The following is an 18,983-nucleotide window of genomic DNA, read 5'->3' as shown; positions in this document are numbered from 1 at the left end:
TCGCTACTATTTTGATAATAACTTAAACCAACCATTTTTGATCAATACCGATTAAAAAAAGTTTGCGTTAGATTACTGATCAAAAGAAAGGGAGGCCTCCTTGGCCGAGAGGTATCGCTCGCCAAACGCTGTGAAAAGCGTGGAGGTAGCGAGTTCGAATCCCACTGTTACCCTGGATGTATCTTCGTGATGACCTTCTCTGTATTGTGCTATCTATTCTTCTGTTTTTGACAAAGGTTTATAAGCCTAAATTGAACACGCAAGCCTGCAAATGTACGTTATTCCACTAACCAATAAATCAAATAATAGTCTTTTCGATTAATGATCAAATAACAGTCTGTTCAATTACCAATCAAAAATAGTGGGTTCGAGTATTTATCAAAAGAGTGTGGATTCGAAATTTAATCAAAATATACTGGGCTCTAAAAGCTAAAGAAAATCGATCAAGTATTAGAAAATGGAGAAAAGTTAGAAAAGTGGGTCAAGTAAAAAAAAAGGTCGGTCAGAGTACTGATCAAATGATAAAAGTATAATGGGTTAGAGTATTGAGCAAAAGTACGCTAGTCTTAAAACTCCTCAAAGGATAGTATGTTCAAGTACCGATAAAAATATAGTGGGTACGAACCCCAGTCCAGAATTTTGTAGGTGAAGAATATATTCACCATATCAGTTTGGCTGCTATTCCATACATATAGCTGAAAGAAGAATATTCTGTATCCTAGGATTACCTAAAGTGATCTCTTTCAATGAAATTCATCATACTAAAGTCCCGCAGTGGAGTGATCGTAAAGACACGGTTCCCAGTAGAACACCGAAGTCAAGCATCACTGGCTGCGGTCAGTAAGCGGGTGGGTGACCACTTTGATCAGCCTGCATAGGGACCATAGTGTACGTGGTATCGGTCTTCGTTAAACTGTTCTACCGTAAAGTGCTCGACTTCGCGAGTAGGTCGCCTGGCTACCAAAGTATGGGAGCCATCCCCTCTGCAGAGGATCAAAATTGGAATGGCATGTCTTCGGATCATCCTCAGGGATGTTTCCCTGACCATCGACAATAGCCCATTGTGCAGCTCTAGTGTGACGTAAATAAAGTACCGTATATCAATTACTTTAGGGAACGAATTTGCTTTAGTTCAGGATCTTATTTTTGTAAATAACCTTACCTACCATAACAATATCAATATGTTGGTGAGTCTTTAAATGCTGGGAAGTAATTCGTAGGAAGCGCTCTATGTAAACAAAAAGTTCTATGAAACGTTCTATGTAAAAAAATCAGCAAGTTTTAAACTAAAAACCTGACTCAACTAATCAGCCTAATACTTTCTTCCCTTATAAAATTTCCTTTGCTAAGTCTTGGGCTGCACTATATTTAAGTAAGTCTCTATCGAATTTCCTTATAATTGTCTAAATTTTTTTTGCAAATTCTACTTCGTTTATAATTGCAATGTTCATTTATGTTTATTGTTACTCTATATTATAAGAGATGCATTTATAAATGGATAATGTGTATTTTAACTTTAATTGCCGAAAATTCATTCAGTGATATGGAAGGCGAAACTAAAATAAGACAAGAAAAAAAAAATATCACTTTGAAAAAATAACTAATGCAAAATTTCCACAGATTTTTTTTCTTTCTTATTTGAAAGATTTTGTCAAAACTATTTCTTATCTTCTTTAATAAGACACTTGAATCAATATTAACTCTTAAACTTCCATTTTTCAGGAAGCTTAGAAAAATAAATTTGGACTTAAAACTTAAAAATAAAAACTATTGGGATCATACAACCTATATTTAATTTTATAACCTCATTTGGAAGCAAAGTGCTCCACCCACTGACCCACCACGGCTGAATTCAAAATATATTTTATGAACAAGCGACCTGATTCTGAGTTTACGTCTACCAATGTTCAACTCCGTAGTCTTGTAATTGTGAACCCAATCCAGAAAATAAAGTATTGGGAGAAATTTGCATTTTTGGCGGACTTTTTGATGGAACTAACCCTCACTTCCATTACATAGCTAACCGTGGAAAACCTTCCACGGTTAGCCTGACTGCAAGGTTACTCTAACCCATGATCCATCTACCAATGAGAATATTTTACATCCGCACTGTGGTCGGTGCGAGCCGTGTGCGGAAAATAGAAAATATATTATGCAAAGTCATGCGAAATATACAAATACATTATGCTAAATCGCGTTTTCGCATAAGACGCAATTAGATTAAGATTTTATGTATTTTGTAGCACGACAAAACTAAAAAAAAAAAAAATGCGTTCACTATTAGGTTTTGAAACTTCCTTACGTTTATATACGTAACTTATATAATCTAATTTTATACGAAGTTTTTACGGAATCTGAACTTTAAATGTTTTCCGATTTCCATTTTTCTAATGTCACCTGTATATTGGGAGTTATAAGCTCAGACTTACATTTTAAAAGGAAAAATTTAAAAAAAAGTAGTAATAGTTTTAAATGTTCCTTTCTCAATTTCCCCCCCCTCCTAATTCCACAGTTAACCGAAGTTTTCTGCGTAAGCAATGATGTAAAAATCGCAGTGCTTGCAAAAGAGAGCCCTATCGTATCTTGTCCTTGGGAAGAATATGTAACAAATATGAATAGCAATTACAATAACTAATTACAATAAAAAATATAAGGTCCACGGCTGGCACGTGACACGTGTAATCATTTAATATGTAAGTGTATACAAGATGATTCCACGGTTTTACCTCACACGCGGGACACATGTAATAATTTTATATCTAAGTCGATGCAAGATGACTCCACGGTTTCGTCCCGCACGTGACACATGTAATCATTTAATATTTATGTGTTTGCAAGATGATTCCATAGTTTTGACCCACGCGTGACAAATGTAATAATTTAATATGTAAATGTATACAAGATGATTTCATGGTTTTATCCAGTACGGGACACATGTAATTATTTAATATGCAAGTGTATACATGATTCCATGGTTTTGTCCCACACGTGACACATGTAATCATTTAATATATAAGTGGATGCAAGATGATTCCACGGTTTTGTTCCAGACGCGGGTCACATGTAATCATTTAATTTATAAGTGGATCATTTAATTTATAAGAAAAATATCTTATGAAAGCTCTATTTCTAATTGGCGATAAGAGGCTTTCTTGAATTCCCTGTTTGTTAGAAAAATGCGTCTTAGCTTAGTTTAGAAGTTCTTCCTGGAAGCCTGATTCTGCACTATTTCTATATTTTTTCTCAAGAAATTTAGCTTAAGAAAGAGTATCCAATACTTCATGAAATAATACTTCATAAAATTGAATTTCAAACTTCTTTACAAAATTTAGTTTCAAAATACTTATTTAAATTTAGCTTCAAAATACTTGAGGAGATTTAGATAAAAAATACTTCATGAAATTTAGATTAAAAATACTTCATAAAATTTAGCTGAAAGTTACTTTAGCCAATTTAACTTGGCTTCTTGATTAAACAATGTTTCGGCTGAATTTCATGAGAACTAAATAAATGGGCCAAACATGCTATGCATAGAGAGTGACTACTTGTACCCGAAGTTTCCCTTTATTTCTTTGCAGAATTTAGATTTTCTATTCATTTTTCAAAGGAAATTTTTAAGAAATTTGTAAATTATTACTGAAATTAAGAACAGAATCTACCGAGTGCTCCAAAAATGATCGACAATTTGAAAAAATGAATAGAGAAAAATAAAAGAGGGAAAGTGAAAGAAATGTAAGGTTTGCTGTCTTTTGCTTAGGAAACCAAATACGTTTTCTCATCAAATTTCAAAATTAGTTTCAATTAGTTAAAAAATGGGCCAAAAAATGGAATTGTTGGCTTTAAAAACTATAGAACCATATTTTCTGCTGCATTTCAGTCTATTTTAAGTTAAATATATGCACAGGCGCCAACTAATTTTGAGGGCAGACAAAGCCAAGCTGCCACGTTGTTTCTGAAAATTGCATTTATTTTGAAAACCTTGTTTTACAAAAAAAATATGTTATACAATTGTTATACAATACCTTGTTATACAACATTTATCAGTGCCCTTTGTTGTTGAATGTTGTAACTAATTTCGAATTTGGAACTAGCTTTAAAACTTAAACGTTTGAATAATACGTGGTTTCCTCAGCAAAACGCAACAACTATTCATTTATATTTCCTTATTTTTGATCGTTAGTTTTTTTTTAATTATCGGTAATTTGAGAACCATATTTAACATTTAATGTATCTATATTTAACATTTAGAGTAACCATATTTAACGTAGTTTTTGAAAGGATATCGCAGGCTGAGAAAAAAGCATTACATTTCACCGCAAATGTTTACATAAATGTGGTACTCCGACCTGGTGAACATAACTTAAATTTTTCTTCTTTTCTTAGTCAACTTTGAATGCTCAGTCTTTTACATTTTGCACAGTTATGTCAATTCCACTTTTTTCCTTTTGAAGAAAAACTATATTTATTTAAATGCTAAACTCTATATATTCCCGAAAGGATACATTTTATTATAACATACATTTAGCCGACATTATGTTTTACTACATGAAGTCAGACATGCAAGAACATAATGTGTGTAAAATATGAACCTTTGTTTTTGAAAGCGGCTACATTGAAAGAATCCCTTTAGAGCTAAAAAGTTGATTATTTTTTTAAGATTTTTTTTGACAACCTTTTTTTATTTTGATGTTTCATCAAATTATAGTGTTAAAAACATCACTTGCCACTATTTTTAAATTCATTCAAACACTAACCCTTAAAAGCTCATAACTTTACGAATAGACTTATTCCATTTTTAACAATAACACCACATGCATAAAACAGTATCACCACTCTTCAAAATCGCAGGCAACATCGACAACGTACGTGTAAACTGCTTTGTCAAGTAACATGGCACTATAAGAAGTTTAACACTCAAATTACCATTTAAATTATTTCCCTCCGTCATAAAATGAAAAATTTTAATTTTCTAATGGAATAAGCATCTAAGGGCCTGAACCAATGACAGAATCCTGTTAAACCGATTGGAAAAATTATTGTAAATCAGAGTTTCTACTGAAACATAATATCTTACAAAATTTTAAACAAATGAAAAGTAGTATATCAACCATATTTATCACAACTATAGTGTATAAACTTCACTAATTAGTCTTTACATTTCAGATTCCAAATCAGTGAATAGTTCCCCAGTCTCGATGCTCAAGTGCAGAACCCTTTTTGAAATTATCCCTCCTTTTGCTAATCTCGCTCTTCAAGTATGGATAGCACTCGTGCTGATGAATATTTTAGTAATAAGAGACTGCCTTAGTAATTTTCTGTGGATAGGTTTGAAATTGGAAAACCTAGTGAATTCGATTATAAAAATTTTATGTGCAAGCTATTCATTACTTTGGGCTTCGTTTTTAAATAAAGTTCAAATGAATTTTTCCGAGCCAATTTATTGGAAACGGACATACAATAAGCTAGAAAATGGCGAGGATTCTTCAAGCTTGGATAAAACTCCTCCTAGATTTCAAGTGCAAAGAAATGAATTATCAGTAGAGAGTAAAAAATGTGGACAATTTATGAGCCAAGATTGTCATAGTATAAATGAAAGATTGTGCTTTAAAAATTTAATTAGATCTTCTCGTTATGATTCACCAGTTATTGAATTAATTAAGCGTAACGTTGGCACCCAAACCTTAAAAGAGCAAGATGTTTTAAACAATGACTGTCTAGATTTGCAATCTCCTACCAACACTTCTATTCTTTCAATTTTCGGAGAAGGACAATTGGTTTCCGCAGAAGCATGCAGTAATTGCTTGAACAACAGCGATATTGGAAAACCAGTTACCATGAAATGCAAATTTACTCCTGTAAGACACTCAAGCGTATCCCCTAAACTTAAGAATGGTACAAGTTCAAGAAGTTTGAGCTCAGAGTTTGAAAAAAGTGCATCGTCATCAGAGAATCAAAATGTTTCAAGAACCACATCTGAAAATGTTCCCGAAGAGTTTGTTGACATACCTTTGGAGTCACCAAGAAATATCTCGCAGCTCTTGGAAAGCCCTCTATGTCAAATTAATCTCGACTCCATGAAAAATTTGCGATTGACTTTTTCAGAAGATATTTGTATTCCAACACTGTCACCCAAAGAAAAATCAATCTTTAGAAAGAGTTGGAATAAGCTCAAACTAGTGCGCAAAGTGAATAAAGGTTTCCTTGAAATGAAAAATCTGAAACGAAGAAATCCTGATGGAATATCAATTATATCCCGACAACCTTTAGCTGGAGTAAAATGTACCGCAGCTCCTAGCCAAAAAGACACAAAGAACTTAACTGCAGATGTCGAAGATTCAGAGATCATAGGTTGCTGCAGTTTGTTCCATAAATTAAAATCTAAATTTGATCAAAAAGGGGACGAAGGCTCAGTTTTTTATAAAAAATTTTAGTTTTATAAATATTTGAAGTATTTATAGTTTCTTTTAATCTTTAGAAAGAGAATAGCTCTTCTAATCTTTGGAATAAGATTAAACTTGTGCACAAACTAAAAAAAAACAAACTCTTCTTGAAATGAAAAATGTAAAACGAAGAAATTCTGGTGGAATATCAACTATATCCCAACCTTTTGCTGGTGTAAAATATAACACTATTCCATATTTGAGTGAGAAACTGAACTGATAGGTTACTGCAAATAATTAATTACATATTTCGGAGGCAAAAATTTAAATAAGAAAGGTGACGAAAGCTCAATTGTTTTAAAAAAATATTTTAAGGTTTTAATGCTGTAAATATTTGTTCAGCATTTATATTTTAATCCATGGAAAGAGTTGAAATAAGCTAAAAACTAGTGCGTTAATTGAATAAAGGTTTTCTTGAAATGTAAAACAGAGTAAGAAATCCTAATGGAATATCAATTATATCAAAAATACCTTTTTGCTAAAGGTTAACATAGAATGTGCGGAGATTCCAAAGCGAGGTAAAGAAATTAACTGCAGTAGTCAAAGATTCTGAGATGACAGGTTGCTGCAGTTACATGTTTCACAGATAAAATCTAAATTTCATCTGAAAGCTGAGTTGTTTTTAAAAAAATCTTAAGATTTTGATGTTGCAAATATTTGTGGTATTTACAGTTTCTTTTAATCTTTAGAGAGAGTTGGAATTATCTCTAACTAATGTGTTAAGTGATAATAAACATGCAAAGTTTTAATGTAAAGCTTTTAATAGATAGTTTATCTTCTTTTTAATAAATATATTTTTAAAAAATTTCTATATTTTTTTTCGTCATTAGATATTTAAGTTATATTCATTGATTAGTAAGTATGGAAAAGAAACTCAATTCAGGGATGGACTGGCACACTCGGATGAATCTCTGTACACTCTCTATATTGGCATCTTCTGGCCCTATTACTTATGATGCAACGACTAACCAGCATTGGCGTTACATGGTGAGGAAAAACATGAAAACCTTCCAGGGTTAGCCAGATGGCAAGGGGATTCTAACCCATGACCCGTCAACCACTGAGGATACCTTACATCAGTACTATGATCGAAGCGGTAACAGAATTACGATCAACAAGCCACCGCTTGGACTTGTCCCTGGGTTACCTCATTGGGAGGCAAACGTTCTATCACTTTAGCCACCGCGGCTCTATCCAATTTGTTATTTATTTTAAGATATTTTTATTTCCGTACAGACCCCACGGCGCTCTCTTGAAGGTGCATCCACTGTGCTACAGAGTATCCCAGTCCATCTCTGTATACAAACTAAATAAAGTTAAAATAATTCCAATTTTATTTATTTATTATTTGTTGCCCTTTCCCTTGGCTTTACGCTATTAGATTGAGCAACACACACTTTCAGTTGTTCATCTATCAAAATGACAATTAGCTGTAATCAGAATCATATTGCACGATGCTGTTGCTCGAGGCAATCTTAAAATATACCATAATTAAGCAATTTTTTCCACTGTTTATCATGTTTTAGGGCTGTAAAAAAAATCATCCCACAGAATTCATAATAAAACTGCACAGTATTGATGCAGTTTCAACAGATACAAAATATACGTGAATGTACCTAGATTAGTATGCTGCTTGCTAACTATTAAAACTACACCAGTTACATACCTGCCAACTTTTGATCCTTTCGAGAATGATTTTCCCCAGTGGTAGTAAAATGGAATGTAAATTACAATTTTAGGCTGAAACATACGTTGTACTTTGAGAGCACTTCTGCGGACTACTACAACAGTATTCCATATTAATATATATACTTAATTTTTTTAAAAATGGTAGTGATTAAAAAGATTATAAATTTAGTTAATAAATGCAAAGAATATATAGAAAGCGTACATTTTACTACCACTTTAAATTTAGAAATAAAATTTTACGCCAAATGCGTAAAAGTTGGCACGTATGCAGTTACCATGATACCAGCAGTGCCTAATACCAAATTTAAGCATCATTGACGTCAATAATAGTATGGCGATTTTTTACGTTTCTCCTAAACTACCATTTCTCTATTAAATTAGCATATCAGTATATAGCTTATTTTTTTATTAATTCGTTTAGTACCTATTACCAAAATTAATTAGGCATAATTAGTGTCAATTATAGTAAGGCGATTTTTAAGTTTCTCTTAAACAAATTAATGCCCTTTCTCCGTTAATTTTTTTTTATTTTCAGTACGCAACTTTTAAAATTTTAATTACCGCCGATTCCAAATTATTTAGTTTTATAGAAACACATTTAAAAAACATAACTGATGATCAAGAGACAAGAACGGTTTATGTCCATTTTTCACATTTAAACGATGATCTTGACATTTTGAGTTTTTACAAATGAATTAAGTGAAATATCAGTTTCCCCCCTCCCGAGAGTTATTGCATAGTGAATGAAGACCGGCCGTACTGGGGTAAAACGGTTCTGGTCTACGGTTAGTCAAGATGGACACCGAAAAGTTAGTGAAGAAGACTGGGGAAAAATGTTTCATGTCCAACTCAATTTTCAAATTTTATTTCTTATCATCATCAAAAATTATAAATTTCGTTTAGTAATTTTTAGGGGATGTAAATAAATGCTTGTGATATTGGTGTATATTTTTGAGATTTTAATCGAATATCTGCTCTGGAAAATTTTCTAAATTTGAAATTCACTTTTTTTTTAAGAATCAATTAGTGTGCTAGTTAAATGAAAACTTAACATACTACTTGCTAGTTTTCTAAAAAAAAATTTCTTTTTTATTCAAATCGTTATCCGTTGATTTTATACTATAGAATTCCGTTGTGTGATGATATTTGTAATTCAGTTACTAACCTGCTTCAAATGGAAATCCAACAAACAGTATTTCAAAAATATTTCAGTTTAATATACAGCTAAAGTAGCATGCATCTTTTACAGTAAGCAATAAGATGAAATTGAAGTAATTACTGCTAGATATTACTAAATTTTTATATACCTCTTCTTCACCATTGGACTTCCAAAATGGAGGGTGTACTATATTCAGATCTCAACTATATCCAGTCATTGCTTTGTAACAATGACATTGTATGATGCGCAAAAAATAAACGAATTATCCTGAACAACTTCTGATCTAATAATCGCATCTTCACTTTCTAGGACTCAATGGTTTGAAGGGGTCATCTAAAATATGCTAATTAATATGTGCAAACGATATTTTAAGTTACAAAATCAAACACAAAAATGTTTTTTCTCTTAATAAACATACCTTCTTTTCCGACAGATTCAGATTTCTGATTTCCAAAATAAAGAGCATAGCCGTAATCTGGGAAATAGGGTCTCCACAATTTGGACAAGAGAGCAGTCCAAACTTTGGGTCCCTTAATGTTAAGTTATTTTTTGCGCCTTTCATCGAATCTTGAGAAATTTTTGAGCGAAATGAAAAGTTTTTGCACACAATTATAAAATTCGTATAGCTGAAGATAATTCTTTGAAAAAAAAATTAAAAAAAACTTTTAGTTTATATTTATTTTTTATTATTTTATTTAATAATAGTCAAAAAATTTCGATATGTAAGATATACAGTTTTTGACATTTTAAAGAATGTAATTTCACATGGTAAAATTTCAACGAAATTGGTCTAATAGTTCCAGAGAAATTGAATTTTTAAAAAGTCATCTTTAAAATTCAGTTTCTCAGGAATTAGTCTTCACTGAGTCCTAGAACGTGAAGACCAAATCATTAGATCAAAAGTTATTCAGGGTGGTTTGTTTATTTAATTTTTTTTTTTTTTTTTTTGCATGCTGTACACTAAAATAGTAACTAAAAATTTTTCATTTTATAAACGTTTATTAAAAAAAATCGTAAAATAAATAATAAAACCATTATATAATTACACAATTTTACAGTTTACAGCATTTTAATATTTAAGTAGTTAGCCACCGTGTAAAGTTGAAATGAAAAGAACTGTGTCATTTGGTTGGATTTCATATTCAAGTTCACCCTACAAAAAAAAAATAATAATAATAATAAATAAATAAATAAACATTTTTTATAAGGATTAGTTTACAAAATATTTTAAGCATCTTTAGTTCTAGCATAATCTATAGAACAAAATCATGTTTCATAACTTGTAAAATACAATATTATAGAAGAAACAATATTATGGATATTAAAAGTTAAAATGTTTACAGACTTAAAATCAAATATCTTAAAATCAAATACCAATAAAAATTGCTTTTCTGTATTCCAACCTAAATATATCTATTAAATGGAAATTTATTAAATTGCATATTTTTATTACTAACTATTAAACAGATTTTTATAAATAAAAAATTTATATAATTCAAATGATATTTTTACTTGTAATAAGAACATTAGAAAAACGCGTGTAAAAGGATTACCGGTTTCCCATCTGCATCAAAAGTTAACAATTCCATACACATACAATTATTATACACTTAATTTTGAGAAAAACCTAAATGTGGAAAAAACCTTATTAAAAAAATTTAACATGAACAATTATAGTAAAAAATCCCTTTATAATGTTTCTCCTACATTAATATTGTGACTCATTAATAGCATATAGTAATTTACAGATTTCTTAAGTCGTGTAGTAAAAATGTGCAAAAAATATATATCTGCCAACAGATTCCGATTTATCTGAAAATTTTCATTTAAATATTTAAAATGGTAGCAAATTTTATGATTCAATATTTTATTTGTTTGTATGATTTTTTCAACTACAATTTATCACTTATGCAGAGAAGTTTATAAGTGCAGGCAAAATTAAAAATATTGAGTTCACCTTAAATTGTTATTTGGGTACTACTTAGGGAAGCTGGGACTTCCCGAATTGCACCTATTAAAATATATTGATTTGCACCAATCATTTTTAATTTTAAGCAATTAAAACATTAGAATTTCTAAGAGAAAGTAGTTCGAAAGAAATGTTAAAGATTACATGAATTACGCTTTTTTTAAATTTTATATACATGAATTTTAACAATTCAAAAATATTTATGAATAATTATCATAAAAGGGTAAAAATAAAATTGAATAAAGAAATTTTTTTTAATTATTTGATTTAAAGAGAATTAAATTGCCAACAATTCATTAAAAAAAGAAAGAAATATATTGTTTAAGGTAGCGGTTTATTTTTTTTTCGGCTATGGAATCCTAAATAATTAACCTTCTTTTTGTGGAACCCTAACTTTATAAATAAAGTGTCGGGTTATTGTGAAAGTTAAAATCTATAAAAGACTATATTTAAAATATTTAAGTAGAGGAATAAAGATTTTTCGTAATTTTGTCATTAATTATCTTAAACTAGGTTTTATGTCAGACAATTAAATTTGTACTTCTTGTGCTATATCTTGTTTATGAATTTGTTTCTGGTGTAAATACACAAGTTGAAAATTATTAAAACAACACAAATTAAGGTTTACTTTGAAATGAAAGCTTAAAAGAACTGCTGTTGAGAATGGTTATTATGGAAATATATTTCCTAATTAAAGAATTAAGTTATTTTGGTTAGAAAAGCTCGGTAGGAATTACTAATGAAATATTTCATAAATGCTTTTTTTCCACAATTTGTCCAATATATTGTCATAAGAAATTTCTTTTGAATTTTCATACTTTCTTTAAAAAAAAAACATTTCTATTTCATTAGCGTTTTACTTGAAATAATTTAATAAACGCAAGCATAAAATTAATTTAATTACGAATTATAGATTGGATCTACATATAATCAAAGTTTTTAACCCCTTCACATTTTTTAAGAAGCATTAACTCATAGAAAGCCTTTAACATTTCCACGGAACAACATTTGGGAACTACTGGTATAAGGAACAATTCCTTTAAAAATTATCACAGAAATGTACAAGAAAGTAGTACACAACAAAGTACATTGCATACATTTTCACACAAGTAAGATTAAATGCCCTAAAACTTATGAACAAGTATTAAGTATTAAGTTAAAAACAAAGTATTCTATTAGATTACACAAAATGCAAAGCTATACAATAAAAACAATTGGCACATTTTATTCCCATACTGCTGTACCGAATTATCACATTTAATCAACAAGATTTACTCAGACCAAAACCAAGTTGTTAAAACTTGGAGGTTTAGAAAATTTTTCACACTAAATTCCAACATTGTTCTACCAAATTATATAATATCAATCAACTCAATATAAACTTACTGACTTATATCAACTTAATATCAAGAACAACAAGATTTATTCAGACCAAGACTGAGTAGCTAAAACTTTTAGGATAAGACAATTTTGCACATTCATAATGCTACATTGTTCCAACAAATTCTTAACTTAACATCAATAACAATGTGAGTTATTCAGACCAATACTAAGTTGGTAAAATTTTTAGGATTAGTAAAATTTGCACAGTTTATATTCCAACATTGTTCTAACAAATTCCTAACCTAATATCAGTAACAGTAACATAACTAATTAAGACCAAATCAAAGTTGTTAAAGCTTTTAGATATTATAAAAAGATATTACATTGAGAAAAGACATTACATTTACATCATACATTGAGAATAAAAAAAAATTTACTTTTATTTAAAACAGCTGTTTGAACTGTTAAACCTATGATTAACTATAATATTGTAAGAATGCTTAAAAACTGTTAGCAGTGACTTGAATATGATGATGATGATCAGTCAAAATTATTGCAAACAAGAAATGAAAAATGGTGTAAAAGTTGACTAAGATGCATTTTAAATTAAAACAAAATTCGTGTTAGCAACGAGTGGCTGTTGTTCAGTGGCTCCCGATAATGTAAAACCTATGGAAGACGCTTGGTCTCATAAACATGTGGTCATTCTTCAGAAGTTGCCATAGTTTAGAGGTCTGTCGTTAAAGGAGGTTTTACTATATGTATAGATATAAATTTTGGTTCAGGAAGAAAGATAATACTGCAGATTGACACTATAAATTCTGGTAACAGAATTATGAATAAAGATATGTCATACAAAAAATTTATACTAACCAATAGTTCCCAATCAGAATCATTTACCAGAACAAGAATTCCAGGACGTCTGCAAAATAAATCATCATTGAAAACATAGATTCTTTAAAAATAAAATAAAATAATAATTATAACAGTTTTTAATATTATACATACACAGTGTCTCCTTGAGTAAATAACTCTGGTCTTTCTTTTAATAAGTTATTTTTTAGCCATTCTATAAGAGATTTTATATTCCCTGCAAAAAAAATAATTTCAATTTTAAGAGAGAAATTTAAATTTAATACACAGGTTTTAAATAAGGTAGTAAAAATTAAATTATTTTGATTAATAAGTGATTGAAATTACAATCATACAACTTGCACATAAAAAATTTTTTTCTCCATAAATTTTGTATTGTGAAATCAACATTATAATGAGATAACTAGTTTTAGTTTATAATTGTAACTCTCATTAAAATAGTGCCGTACAATTTGCACCTAAGCAGTAACTTTTTTTAAAGAAATGGCAGTTAAAAATAGCTTTTATTTCATGGGTAAGTTACTAAATTAGTACATATATCATAGGCACTTAAAAATTAATTTCCTAAATTATGCCTCAAGGAACCCACATTTTCATGAGTAGGACTGGGCAATATATCGCAAAATATCCACTTAGCATACATTGTCACCGCGATATTTTTTTAACCAATAAAAGTTGCTTTTAATTTTCAACAAAAAAAATTTATATATTAACACAAAGCTTATGTCTTAGAGTTTTATATTTCAAAGCATACATTTTAAAGTTTGATTTTAGGTCAAACCATCTTTATCATCTTAATTAAAAAAAGAAATTTTTTTTTTGAGACATTTTTTGTTTTTTCTTTTAAAGATTTTTTTCTTTTAATCATTTCAGTTTTAATTTAAGATTTCTGATCGTATGGTTTTGATTTAAAAGAAACATTAATCAAAAGTATGTTACATTACATAAAATTTCTTACTTTGCCCAGTGCTATATAAGAGATAACTAGTTTATTATTATCACACAACACACTCTTTAAAATAGTTGCGCTTTGCTGAGCAGCAAATCATTTAGGAATGCAAGAAAAAAAAATTTTTTTTTTCAGTAAAGAGAGATGAAAACTGAAATGATACAATGAACATTTCAAAAACTTTTTTCGGAAATTTGCATTGTAAAACCACTTTAAACAATTTCTCTGATTTAAACACGAGATTTCATTTTAATACTTAAAAAGGTAGTAAATTTTAAGGTTTAAAAATTTGCATTTGATTTAATAACTTTGATTTTAATAACTTTGATCATGCAATCAGATTTGATCAAAAAGTTTACAAAAATGAAATAAATTTAAATGATTTCAATTTCGCTACAATACTGCAATAATACACAATACTACACAATAATACATTGTGGAGTACTAGGACTTCTGGGTAAGTATCAATGTATAGTGCACAACAAAACAAACAGACTGCTTTGGTTAAGTTTCGATCCAATGATCATATCTTTGATCGAGGAGATGACTTCGAATATTCTGAATAATCAGCGCAGACACTTTATTTAAGTTACAAAATCAGACACAAAAACATATTTTCTCTGAAAAAACCCTTTTTTTTTTTTCAATGTATTCAAATTTTTGACCCCCAAAACATAGAGCTGCTATTAGGGAAATATGGCCCGCATAGTTTGGTCAGGAAAGCAGTCCAAAGATTGGTGTCCTTTATGCTAAATTTACTTTTTGTATATTTCACCATATCTTGAACTTTTTAAGCGAATTGAAACATTTCCCCCCCCCTTTATAAAATTCAATTATCCAAAGATAATTCCATGCAAAAATTAATTAAAAAATAATAATTAAAAAATTTTGAATTGTAACATATTATTTTAAAGAATGCAATTTTCCAAGGCAAAATACAAAAGTTGAGAGAAATCTGTCGAATAGTTTCTGAGGAACCAAATTTTAAATATACAACTTTTTAAAATTCAATTTCTCAGGGACTATTAACCAATTATGCTTAAAGTTTGTATTTTTTCACATAAAATTACGTTTTTTAAAATGATGTAGAAAATTGTATATGTTACAATTCAAATTTTTTTTTTTACTATTATCAAATAAAATAATAAATATTTATTAAATGTTATTTTTTGCTTGGAATTATCTTTGAATAAATGAATTTTATAAATATGTGCATTAATTTTCAATTATCTAAAAAAAGTTCTTGACATATGGCGAAATACGCAAAAAGTAAACTTAACATTAAGGTGTTCAAACTTTGGTTTGGATCTCTCTCTTGGCCGAAATATTGGGACCCCTGATTGCGGCTACCCTCTACATTATGGGGATCAGTTTCTACTCATGTCATTTTTTTAAAAATAGAGCATGATCCACAATTGTTCCTAAAAAAGTCAAATATTGTATTTATTTTGATTTAAAATAATCAAGATTGTAATGATAGAAGAGAAACTTAAAAAATCTATTTTCGAAATTTGCATAACTTTTATGAACTAACAGTTTCTACTCATACCACTCCTTCAAATGGTGCTAAACATCTTGCATCTAATAAATGTGTCTGAAAATTCTGTTTATTTTGGCAAATAGGACACTTTATTGCACAAAATTGCATCACATTACCTAAATTTTTTAAGAAATAAACATGTTTTACTTATGTCAGATTTTGAAATGATGTCTGATGTCATAGACTTTACGATTTGTAAATTTTCTAAAAATGGCAGTTAAAAATATTTACTTTGATAAAATAAAAATAAAATAGCAATGATGTTATAGGCCTTTCAATTAAGATGTTACAAAAAAAAGTAATTATAAATATATGTATGTATATGGAAGTATATGTATCTTTTTACAAAGATAAGTTTAATTAAAGTATAAAAAGCTTGCACAAAGTATAGATTCTTTTTCAACACCATTAGCTGATCTATTCTTTCTTAACTATAGAATTTTTCAAAAAACAAAACAAAAAAAAGTAAAATTCACATCTGTAATTTTTTTTTTTTGGTTTGCAAATGTCTGAAATATCTTATCACTATAAATTTGCAAAATTGAAATTCAAAAATGTTAACGTAGAAGAAAAATCTTAGATTTTTCCTCATGCAAATATAAAGAAGTTTCATTAAAAAATTTAAAAGTTGATATCCTTGATTTAAATACAGAGATATCAACTGCTCTGCTTTCTGCATATTTTATAAAGTGGTAACGAATTAAAAGATTACTTAATTGCATTCAATTACCTCAATACTTTAGAGGGCACTAAGAAATTATTCAAATAAAGTTGCACTGCATGTTATATTAATATCTGAATGTAGAGATATGTGACAAAATTTTAAATGAAATTTGCTAACCCAAGCAAATTAATTATGACTAGAAAAACAATTTCCATGAAGCAGAGCAAGTTGGCACCTGTGATAATAAATTAGTAAAATCAATGAAAAAAATCAATAACACTGATTTGCCCAATTTATGCTATTGTTATATACTTTTCATTATTAATGTTTTACTGCATTTAAAAGTAATCTAATTTGTTGTGCATTTACAGTAAATATATAGAATCAATAAATTTAAAAATAATAAAAGCAATTATTAATAAATTACAAATTTTAGAAAACCATACACTTTTCGCTGATACTAGGAAGAACAACTTTATGTTTCTTTTGATTGCTGAATAAAATTTCTAGACCACCACTAGAATAAATAATACAAAAATTAATAATTTATAAATAAGAAAGCATAAAAGAAATAAAACAATTTAAAACTTGTTGAATTATTATAGTAATAAAACAAGGTATTTTGGATAAATTTAATTAATAGCACTGATCTTTTATGAACGTTGCTCAACTAATTTTTAAAATTATGTATGGTTTAAGAGCAGATAAAAGGTGTTTAAAAGTTCATTTCTCATAAAAAGATGATTGACTAGATATTTCATTTCAATGTAGCGATGTGATTGTGCTAAATATTTGCATGTATCACTTTTTAAGTTTATATGTGAATCCAATACAAATAAAAACAACCGAACGATTCCTTAACCTAAAAAAACATCAATGCAGATTCCTTAACCTAAAAAAAACATCAATGCAGTAAATTATGGGCAAATTTACAACGGGAAATTGCATTTAAATTAAGAAAAAATCCAGTCAAGAATTTAAATCAAAACCTTTACTCCATTCAGAAGATCATTGTGTCATGTTTATCATTGCAAACACAACCAACCCAAACATACGTTTGCAAGTATTTTCAAAAAGAAATCCTTCAGTTTGTTCTAGGCAAATTCTGGTTGCTTAAAGTTATCGCTCAGATGAAAATGGCAGTATGGGTTACAATCAGCCCATTCGATCGAACTTCTCCAATCCACGATAAGAGTGTTTTTTAACTCTTGAAACATAGAGCGACAGCCTAGCTATGCACTTTTTGATCTGGAAATCTGCACTAAGCCAGTTTTCCTTTTTTTTCCATTCCTGAACTTGTTTCTCATTTACAGAGAAATGCTAAGCAGCCATGCTATTATTACAATTTTCAGCAAAAGCAATTACTTGCAGTATAAAACTCGTTGTGTATGAAGACCAGACTGAAGAAAAAACTTCTTAGAGAGGAACCAACTTGAAAAGCATAACTCGTAGTCACCCTCGAACAAATCTTTACTTAATTCTTAGATAAAAAATTTTGCCAGTTTAAAATCCTTTAGGCACCTTAGTAATTGTAGTTTGCGTGAATTGGTACCGATGGGGAAATATTGCCATGACAAATTAGGTACTCATCTGCATGTTTAAATTACAGAAAACTCAAAAAACCAGCATTAAGATCTTTCTAAATTCCAAAAACTGGTACTTAGAATCCCGTCATTACATTTATCTGGAACATTATTATATACAGATTTAATAGCAAACTATCTAGGTAGTCTAATATGTATATTAAAATATTTATTGCTAATAAGAGATCATCGTTGTTAAACGATTTATCCATCATTTTTATCTCATTAAAATTATTCCAACGTTTATTAATATCTTTAAAATTATATTTTACTGGATGCAAATCATTTAAAACTTATTGAGCATGTTCATGTGAGTTATTTTAACTACGTTCAATTTAATTTATGTTTATACCAGTTCTTATACAACATTGCTTAAGAACAATAATTTACAAAATGGAAAGAGCATATTAGTTTGTACCAAGTGTAAGAAATATCAAATAAATAATAGCATTTTAAAAATTTACTAGATGATATTTTTAATTGCAGAATATCTGCAATGATGCAAAATCAAAATATGTTCATTTACTCTTAGAAAATGAACCAGTTTCAATTTAATTTTTAGTAGCTTCTTCTATTCCCTACCTAAAATGCACATTAACTTCCATGATTCAATTTATTTATTAATAAAATAATAATTAGTTATAACGAACTAATTTTTGCGACGAAACTACAGAAATAAACTTTCTCTTTCAAATAATCATTTGTTGACAAACAAACACATGTGGAGCAACGTTTTCAAAGTTACAAATAAAAGTAACTTTTATGACTCAATCGTTAATTTAAAAAATTGCATT

The 18,983-nt window shown here is 29.0% G+C and overlaps 2 protein-coding genes across 2 annotated transcripts; one reads left to right on the top strand and one right to left on the bottom strand.

Moving 5' to 3' along the window:
- Positions 1–1,106: 1,106 nt before the first annotated feature.
- On the top strand, positions 1,107–7,204 carry LOC107454293 (uncharacterized). Its single transcript, XM_016071432.4, has 2 exons — positions 1,107–1,372; positions 5,164–7,204. Exon 2 carries the CDS (start codon positions 5,196–5,198, stop codon positions 6,429–6,431), a length of 1,236 nt encoding a protein of 411 aa, XP_015926918.2. The 5' UTR covers positions 1,107–1,372; positions 5,164–5,195; the 3' UTR covers positions 6,432–7,204.
- Positions 7,205–10,267: 3,063 nt separating this feature from the next.
- Positions 10,268–18,932, bottom strand: LOC107454287 (Ubiquitin-related modifier 1). The gene is made up of 5 exons (XM_043044174.2): positions 18,772–18,932; positions 17,053–17,123; positions 13,589–13,670; positions 13,454–13,502; positions 10,268–10,441 (listed from the first exon to the last, which is right to left on the bottom strand). The coding sequence occupies exons 1-5, from the start codon at positions 18,792–18,794 to the stop codon at positions 10,373–10,375; spliced, it is 294 nt and encodes a 97-aa protein (XP_042900108.1). The 5' UTR covers positions 18,795–18,932; the 3' UTR covers positions 10,268–10,372.
- Between the last annotated feature and the right edge of the window lie 51 nt (positions 18,933–18,983).

The sequence above is a fragment of the Parasteatoda tepidariorum genome, chromosome 10 (assembly GCF_043381705.1).
Source record: "Parasteatoda tepidariorum isolate YZ-2023 chromosome 10, CAS_Ptep_4.0, whole genome shotgun sequence".
Taxonomy (NCBI): domain Eukaryota; kingdom Metazoa; phylum Arthropoda; class Arachnida; order Araneae; family Theridiidae; genus Parasteatoda; species Parasteatoda tepidariorum.
Note: the sequence above shows the minus strand (reverse complement) of the source record. Positions and strands in the feature narration are given on the sequence as shown.

Coding starts and splice junctions, on each gene's coding strand:
- LOC107454287 (XM_043044174.2), bottom strand. CDS start 18,794: ATGGAAGTTAATGTGCATTTTAG. Junction 13,671..17,052: donor TCCTAGTATCAGCGAAAAGT/GTATGGTTTTCT, acceptor TTTTTTTTGCAG/GGAATATAAAATCTCTTATA. Junction 13,503..13,588: donor TTTACTCAAGGAGACACTGT/GTATGTATAATA, acceptor TTTATTTTGCAG/ACGTCCTGGAATTCTTGTTC.
- LOC107454293 (XM_016071432.4), top strand. CDS start 5,196: ATGCTCAAGTGCAGAACCCTTTTTGAAATTATCCCTCCTTTTGCTAAT.